Raw genomic sequence first — 9,527 nt, 5'->3', positions numbered from 1 at the left:
AAAAAAAAAAAAAAAAAAAAAAAAAAAAAAAAAAAAAAAAGGCAGCATACAAGTTCCCAGATGCTGCAGTTCAAGTCATGATCTCAGGATCATGAGACTGAGCTCCCCACTCAGTGCAGTCTGCTTAAAATGTTCTCCCTTCTCTCTCTGCCCATCCACTGTCCCCACTGCTTGTGCACACTCTCTCAAAATAATAATAATAATAATAATAATAATAATAAAAACGGCTCAGTCAGTTGGGCATCCGACTTTTGATTTCAGCTCAGATCATGGTATCAGGGTCATGAGAATATGCCCTATATCGGGTTCCATGCTAGGCATGGAGCCTGCTTAAGATTATCTCTCTCCCTGTCCCTCTGCCCCTCCCTCCTGCTTGCATGCCTGCTCCCACACTCCTTCTCTCTCTCAAAAAAAAAAAAAAAGAGGGCTCAGTCAGTTAATTATCCAACTCTTGGTTTTGGCTCAGGATCCTGAGATCAAGCCCCTCATCGAGCTCCCCTCACAAAAAGGAGTCTGCTTGTCTCCTACTCTCTCTGCCCCTCCCCCTGCTTATACATATGCTCTCTCTCTCTCTCTCAAATAAATAAAGCTACTTTTCTAAAAAAAAAAAAAAGGGGGGGGCAGAAAAAGAAAATCACTGAGTAAAAAGGAACTCTGTGTAAACATATTTTAAAGCAGACAAAATTGTTCTATTCTAAAAAAAAACATGCCATAGAGGACATTTATTATTAAGGAAGAGAAGCAAGCAAAGGATAGGCTAACTCTACTGTTTTGTGCAAATAATAATAATCAGGACTGACTTGTCTACAAAACTGCTAAACCCCAGCTTTGAAGGAAAAAGATAAACACCAGCTGCCAGATTTTGGGTTGTACTATATCAAGAAAGCTGGGCAATGAGAATCCTTCTTCTGGACTGGTTCTACCAGTGCTTTGTCCCTGAACTCAGGAGGTATCCTACCAGTAAGGATCTATATGTCTTTTAAAGTTCTTCTGATATTAAAAATGCCACTGGCCACCCAAAACCCCAAGAGTTCAACACTGAAGGAGTCAAAATGGTATACGTGCCCCCAACACAACTTCTCAAATTCAGCCTCTAGAATAGAGGATCATAAGGACCGTAAAGACTCATTACACATGGTTCTCTATGCTATGGAATATGTAACAGAGAAAACATCACGAAAGTCTGGAAGGATTACAGCATTGAAGATACCATTATTGTTAGAGAAAAAGCTATGAAAACCATTAAGCCCAACGCAATAAACTCCTGCTGGAGGAAACTATGTGCAGATGTAATACATGACTTCACAGGATTTATGATAGAGCCAAACAAGGAAAGTCATGAAAGAGTTTGGGGATATGGCAAAAAAGGTTGGGGTACAGGGTTTCAAAATAAGGACCTTGGAGAAATTAAAGAGCTAACAGACATCAATACCAGAGGAATTAACAGAAGATGACTATCTGGAGATGAGCACTTCTAAATCAGTACCAGACGAGGTAGGAGATGTAGAAGCACTATCAGAAAACAAATTGACATTAGACAATCTGATAGAGGCCTCTAATTACTCAAGACTGTTTTCGGCCTCTTTTATGACATGGACCTTCTAACTGTCATAACAGACAGTGAAAATAAGGTAAACAGCAGAAGGATTGGCACCACTGGTACCATATAAAATCAATTTTAGAGAAATGAAAAAGCAAACATCAGACAAAAGTTATGATATAATTGTACCAAGTTATAGCAAGCATGCCTGCCTCTCCTGCCTCCCCTTTTACCTCCCCCACCTCTTCTGCCTCCATCACACTTTTAACAAATCACCTCAGCTCTTTCTCCTCCTCTTCAGCCTGTTCAGTGTGAAGACAATGAGGTATAGAGATCTTTGTGATGATCCACTTCCGCTTAACGAACAGTAAATAATCAGCATGCCATATCATTAATGAACGATGTATGTGTGCGTGCACATGTGAAAATCTAGTAACTGTATGGCAAGAAACGTATGAAACATTTGTGTGTCATTGTCATCATCATCATCTAAGTATTCATTGTGTAGAACATCTTGTGCAAACTTGATGGAAGTGGATAGCCTATCTTTACATAGGCATAAGGTGAGTGATATTTAATATAAAATTAATAATGTGTTATCTTACTGTCTTTAACTTTCCTTTCAAAGAATTATATTACCATACAGTATGTCTCTCCTCACAGGTAAGTGGTTTAATAAAAGAGTAACAATGTTTCCAAACTATATTATGAATATAACTATAATACCATATGCTGTATGCTGTAAAAATTTTACAACAATTTATTCATTAGTGTATAGACTAGGCTACCATAAAACAATCATATTGATCACACCAGGCTACCATAAAGCAATCATACTGCTGCTTCTTTATCAATCAATACCTGTTATATTTGTAAATAAATATGAATTTCTTTCCCACACTTTTTCACGTCTGATGTCTAGTGCTAGTAATATACATACATCTACAGTGTTTTGTATAAGACTATATTAATGTAGGTAATAAAAGACAATTCTTCTTGTAAGCAGGCAACAGAAACTTACTGTTACCAATACAGTACAGTACTGTAATTGTGTTTCCTTATGATTTTCTTAATAACATTTTCTATTCTTTAGCTTATTTTATTGTAGAATACAGTATATAATATACAGTATACAAAGTATGTGTTGATTATTTATGTTATTGGTAAGGCTTCCAGGCAACAGCAGGCTGTTAGTAGAAGCTTTGGGGGAGTCAAAAATTACATGAGGATTTTCAGCTTTATAGTGGTCAGCAACCCTAACCCCCAAGATGTTCAAGGGTCAACTGTACTCGTTTGCGGGTTTATGTTAATACCTAGTTCTGTGCAATTTATGACATCTGTAGGTTCAGATATCACCACCACAGTCAAGATACTGAACAGTTCCAGACTATAAAGACTCTATATTGCCTGTTTATAACCTACACCCATGTTTTCTTTTAGCCCCACCAAATAAGCTGCATCTTTGTAATATTACCATTCAATCCACTCTACAGAGTGCTTTCCCTATGACTGTCAGTCAGAACTAAGACTGATCCTTCCTGAACCATAATTTATCAGCTGAATTTCTTTCCTCACTGCTGCTAAGTCACTACAGTGCTTGCATTAATATTTCTGTTAATACAAAATCACTAAGTAGACTATACTTAATCAGTGGGCACAGAAATCATTGTTAGAAGGAATTTTCCCTTCTTCATTTAAAAATCACTTTCTGAAGATAGAAATAAAAATGACTTTAAAAGCTTAAATATATAACTCACCTGGAAGGTCGGCAAAATCTTCTTCTGTAGTCATTTTTGAGATGATCCTAAAAGAAAAGTAAATCATTCAACTGGTGAAAATTTAAGTTCCTCATTTATTCATTCAGCAAGTTTTGATAATTGCCCATTATAATACTATAAAGAAGAATTCATCTGGATCAAGTGAAAGAGAACTTGCCTCATATCTACTGTTTCAAAATCTTTGCTTATACTGTTTGCTCACCCTGGGATTTATTCCATCTTTCTCCTTTTCCTCTACCTGCCTCCATACCTTTTCCATCATCAAAATTCCAACTATCTGTGCTTCTAATAATTCAAATTGGTTGACTAGCAATATCTACTTATCTCCTTTACTTGCGGGCAGATCCCTGTAGAATAATAGTTAAGCACTAAAATGACATAAAACAGCAATGAAAAAGAGAGTGGAAGAGAGGACCACCTATTAACAAAAAAATTTAACAAATTTCCAGAAGATGGAAAAAAATGGGAGTATGTTAATGAAGCAGAATAAAAGCAGTAGCAGCCAAAAGTAAGCTCGGAGGATCCAGTTTTTGATGGGTCGTAAAGCTAATCCGCCCAGGGAAAAGCCGTAACAATGCAGAACTAGGAAACTCGAAATATGAAGGAGGAAAGAGTGAGAAAGGGAATGAACAACAGAATAAAAGACTCCCACATCCCCACCCCATCAACACAGAGCTAACTGACTAACTGAATTTAAATACAGAGCTAAAAAACTGTATTCTATTGTTTCAGTCTTAAATACCACCAGCATCTATGGATCACCAGACATTTAAAAGTCTCTAAACAAAACAGGAAAATCAAGACGAATTTTAAAAATGGAAAAGAAAAAGGCCCAAGAGAAAACGGAAACCAAGAATGAGAAAAAAAGAGCATAACCCAACATATAAACCTGTCAAATTTTTATGTTGTACATTTGAAAGTAATGTAACATTGAGTGTCAACAAACCTTCTATTTTTTTTTAAGATTTTTTTTAAAGATTCTATTTATTTATTTGTTAGAGAGAAAGAGAAAGAGAGCACAGGCAGAGAGAGTGGTGGGCAGAAGGAGAAGCTGGTTCCCTGCAGAGCAAGGAGCCCAACGAGGGACTCCATCCCAGGACCTTGGGATCCTGACCGGAGCAGAAGGTAGATACTTAACTGACTGAGCCACCCAAGCTAGGCTTCTATGAAAGAGAAAAAAGAGAGAGAGAGAGAAAGAAAATGTAAAAACAAAAAACAAAACTCTAATTACTACGTGGAAAAGAGATTTGAAATACTGGACTCATAAAACAAAAGTGGTATACTATGCTGAGCCCAAGAAAAATTCCTAATAATTAAAAACATTTTTGCCTAAAATAAAAAAAGCAGTAATTATGAAAAAGATAAGATACGTCTGAGAGGGGGAAAAAAAAAAAGACCAAAAAATGAAGAAGAAGTAGAAAATGGGAGAAACAAAAAAGTTCCAAAAATCAGGAGGTCCAACTTCTGACCAATTGTTATTCCAAAAAGAACAAAGAAAAAGAAAAGAGATATACTCTGAGAAAATACACAAATTCCCTAAATCTGTAGAGCATATAGCCAGCATGATGAATTTAAGAGGATCCATACCTAGGCCATAATAGTGAAATTTCTGAAAAAGTGAGACTAAGAAATGCTAGGATGCTTCCAGAAAGAAAAAAATCATTAACTCCAACTAGGAAACAGCCTCATCACTGGGAACAACAGGAAAAATAAAACACAGAGACATGCTGATTTTGGAAACCGAGAGGATATTTGAGATACTTAGGGTTCTATCTTTAATTGTTAAATCAATCCTAGTTGAAAACTGGGTAGTAACAGGATGAACAGCATGCTTTAAAAAATATTATCAATACCAAATATTTATTGAGCCTCATATCTCTTGGCCCAATGGGCTATAAATGACCCCACCACATATAAACAGTCTCTTTACCCCACTCATGCTGTGACATCCTGAACTGAACACTCTCCTGACTGTACTCAGGCTCCAACACAGGGCTCTGGGCCATTGTAGTTTCCCACCATAGGGATCTCCTACCTTGCCTGACCCCACCTAAAGGATTTTTGACTCAATTATTCAACAAGATGAAGACCTCTTATTTGATTTTTAAAAACCTGAAGACCTCTATTTGATTTTTAAAAACTTGAGAGCAGGGACTTCATGATAAGCTATTTATATTCTTCCCAGAGCCTTGTCTAGTATATTATACACCACACAAACACCATTTTCTTATGTCTTTGATATACTAAATAAGTGAGACCACAAACTTAGATTAAAAATGTTTTTCTTGGAGCGCCTGGGTGGCTCAGTGGGTTAAGCCTCTGCCTTCGGCTCAGGTCATGATCTCAGAGTCCTGGGATCAAGCCCCACATCGTGCTCTCTGCTCAGCAGGGAGCCTGCTTCCCCCTCTCTCTCTGCCTGACTCTCTGCCTACTCGTGATCTCTCTCTCTCTTTCTCTGTGTCAAATAAATAAATAAAATCTTAAAAAAAAAATCTTAAAAAAAAAATGTTTTTCTTTAAAGAAGGTGAGCTAGACAAGGGTAATGATTATAGAAGACTGACTGGGGTCATGAAAAACAAGAAATTCCGTCAGTATGAGAACTGAGACTAATTTCAACCAGTCTAAGCTTCCCAAATTCTGAACAGCAACATTCTCAAAAAAGAAGAAATTCTTAAAAGAAAGGCAGAGATCACAATGAGAAAAGAGTTTATTAACATGATTGATGCTATTATTATCAATTGCAGATTTTAAATCCATGCCAACATTTATCCAAATAAAACCCTGATCATGCTTTAAAAAAAAATGTAAAAGGAGAATGAGAGGACGAGCAACAGGCTGGAAGAAAATATTTGCAAAAGACACATCTGGTAAGAACTATTATCCAAAATATAGAAACAATGCTTAAAAGTCAACAGTAAGAAAACAAACAACCCAATTAAAAAAATAAATGGACCTGGGGCACCTGAGTGTCTCAGTGGGTTAAGCCTCTGCCTTCGGCTCCAGGTCGTGATCTCAGGGTCCTGAAATGGAGCCCCGCATCGCGCTCTCTGCTCAGCAGGGAACCTGCTTCCTCCTCTCTCTCTCTCTCTCTCTCTGCCTGCCTCTCTGCCTACTTGTGACCTCTCTCTGTCAAATAAATAAATAAAATCTTTTAAAAAGATAAATAAATAAATAAATAAATGGACCTTACACTTCACGTACCAAGATGTACAGATGGTAAATAAGCATACGAAAAGATGTTCCACATCATATTTCATCAAAAGCAAATTAAAACAATGAGATACCACTATACCTATTAGAATGACCAAAATCTAGAACACCCAACAACTTCAAATGCGCAACAGAAACTCTCATTTATTTTTGAATGTAAAAATTCCAAATGTACAGCCACTTTGGAAGAGTTTGGTGGTTTTTACAAAACTGAAGAGACTCTTACCATGACTTAGCTATCATACTGCTTGGTATTTACCCAAGGGAGTTGTCCACACAACTGTCCATACAACAATCTGCACGCAGATGTTTAGAGCAACTTTACTTTTTTTTTAATTCAAAAGATTTTATTTATTTATTTATTTGAGAGAGTGTGAGAGAGAGAACGAGCATGAGAAGTGGGAGGGTCAGAGGGAGAAGCAGACTCCCTGCCGAGCAGGGAGCCCCATGTGGGACTCAATGCCGGGACTCCAGGATCATGACCCAGCGAGCCCAAGGCAGTCGCTTAACCAACTGAGCCACCCAGGCATCCCATAGAGCCACTTTACCTATAACTGCCAAACTTGAAAGCAACCAGATGTCAGGTGAACGGGTAAACTGTGGTATATCCAGACCACGGACTATTATTCAGCACTTAAAGGAAAGAACTATCAAGCCATGAAAAGGTACGAAGGATAAATGTGTAATGTCAAATGAAAGTCAATCTGAAAAGGCTATGTATGTGTGATTCCAAGTAGATGACATTCTGGAAAAAGTAAAAACTATGAAGATGGTAAAAAGATGAATGGTTACAAGAGCTGTGTGGGGAGGAAGGGGTCAATGGACAGAACACAAAGGATATACAGGGCTGTGAAAACACGGTCTACAGGACACCACAATGATGGATGCCTGTCATTGCATTTTTGTCCAAACTGACAGAGTGTACAACACCAGGAGCGAACCCTATGGTACACTATGGACTTTGAGCAATAACGATGTGTCAATATAGGTTCATCCAGTGTAACAGATGTAGCACTCTGGTGGGGGATACTGATAACAGGGGTGGCTATGCATGTGCGGGAGTAAGGGGGTATGGAAAATCTCTGTGACTTCCTGCTTAATTTTGCTAAGAACCTAAGACTTAAAAAAAAAAAAAAAAAAAAAAAGAACTTTTTTAAAAGGAACTGTGGGCATTTGGTAAATTTTATTCCCCCCCCCAATGAAAATGGCCTTATTCTCTTTTTTTTAATTCTACATAATGTAAACAGTGTGCGTGCTCACAGTAAAAAGTACGCTCTCCAGCATCCTTTCACACATCTCCATGCGTACAAGCACACATTTATAACTTTACATAAAGGGGAGATCCCTGAGCAAGATTTTCTTAAAAGGGGAGAGAGAAAGCAGGAAATACACTAGGACAGGCACTGATAGGGGTTGTAAAATACACAGTAACCATAAGCAAAGTGTGAAATATAGAAGAGTGACCATCAAGGGAGCCCAGAGACGGAAACAAAAAACGAGTGCCCGCCCCCCTTGAGTCATTCCCACCTTAAGCGCCTTTTAATTAACAGCTGCCCTCAGGAAAACTTTCTCAATAAGATACTTATGTACAAATAATCTGCTTCTCCAGACCATCAAGTCCAGACTTTGAAGGCGCCCCAATACTTCTACCGACAGAAAATTATTTGGAGGACTAAGAAGTAAAGTTAGGCCAAAAAAAAAAAAAAAAAAAAAGTTTAAATCACAAGATTCTCTGAAGAGAAAGATGCCATCGCAACCAAAATTAAAAGAAACCTTGAGGAAACAACACGAACATTAACTCTGGCTATCGGCATACGATCAGTGTTCATCGCAAAAAATTCGCGGGCTTTCCCGCTGAAATCTCCAAGAAGCCACAGCACAGGCTAAACATTTCATTCTCCCCCGCCCCGAGCGCCGGGGCACGGGGCGGCCGAGCTCCCGCTCACCAGAACGGCAAGAGCCTGCACTTACCAGACCCGACGCAGCCATGTTCCCACCCGGCCCCTGGCGTCTGGCACGGAAGTCCTCGCGGGCCGTGGCTCGAAGAAGCCAGGCACTGCCCAGAGTCGCGGGAGGAGCAGTTAGACGGCGCCCCAGGAGCCTGAGGTGGGAGGGCGGCAAAATCGAGGGACCTGCGAGCCAGTAAGCGCGCTACCGCCGGTCCTCAGCCATTGGTTCGGCCCCACAGGCACCGCGCCCAGCAAACACCGCGGTTTGAAACGGTCTGCACATGCGCAAAACGAGACGAGCGACCCAATAGAGAGCCGTTACGGGCTCTCTCCTTCCCTGGACACTCCCAACAGTTCCGCCCTTCGCAGTGCCCACCGTAGCCCCGCCCCGTCTTTCCCGCAGCCCCGCCCTCCATTTCTCGGAACGCTTGATCCTCCTTTGCTCCCCAGCCAAGCGGAGACTGAGCTTGAAACGAGTTTTTCTCAGCTGGACACCGTCTGGAGAGCGGCCTTTGCCCTTGAACCCAGTGTGAGACTTGTCGGGGGTTCTATTATAGAGTAAAAAAATAATACTCGGGTGGATAAGAGGTAGAAATTGCAGAAGTTGTTTGAAGAGGAATATTTGACTGTGCAGACTTGTCAACCGCCTGTAGCCCATCTATGCATCAACTCTGAAAGTAAAAATAATATGATGATGATGATCTATTCTTTTTTCACATATGTGGGTAATATTTTCATGAAGCATTGCCAACAAAATGACCAAGGTAAATATATGTCATTTAAGTATGATGTCCCGAAAGGAGTCCTAATCAGGTGTCTTGAAATCTACTCAGCCATTAGCAATGTCATGTAGGACAAATTGTGGCACCATTCTGGGTGTTTCCTTAACATAGTTATATAATGGGAGAGCTAAATTAGATGCTCTGAAAACTTGTCCATTTTATGATTCTATGAAACCGTTCTTTTTTTGTGACTTAATAAAAATTTGCGTGAGAAGTTTAAACAAAATACTGAATCAATCCATTAATCAAGAGTAGAGCTAATAAACTT

The 9,527-nt window shown here is 39.3% G+C and overlaps 1 protein-coding gene across 2 annotated transcripts in view; it reads right to left on the bottom strand.

The window, feature by feature from the left end:
• The window catches only part of CENPC (centromere protein C), a 91,679-nt gene extending 83,050 nt beyond the window's left edge, over nt 1-8,629 (bottom strand). Inside the window, exons 1-2 of one of the 2 annotated variants that reach the window (XM_032848191.1) lie at nt 8,500-8,629; nt 3,298-3,344 (exon numbers count right to left, since the gene is read on the bottom strand). In XM_032848191.1, coding sequence (XP_032704082.1) covers nt 3,298-3,344; nt 8,500-8,517 — 65 coding nt within the window. In that variant the 5' untranslated portion in view covers nt 8,518-8,629. The remainder of the gene's footprint in view (nt 1-3,297; nt 3,345-8,499) is intronic. The other variant, XM_032848282.1, reaches the window with a different exon arrangement.
• Nucleotides 8,630-9,527: the final 898 nt, after the last annotated feature.

Source organism: Lontra canadensis, unplaced genomic scaffold, assembly GCF_010015895.1.
Source record: "Lontra canadensis isolate GAN:19392208 unplaced genomic scaffold, GSC_riverotter_1.0 scaffold1, whole genome shotgun sequence".
Taxonomy (NCBI): Eukaryota; Metazoa; Chordata; class Mammalia; order Carnivora; family Mustelidae; genus Lontra; species Lontra canadensis.
Note: the sequence above shows the minus strand (reverse complement) of the source record. Positions and strands in the feature narration are given on the sequence as shown.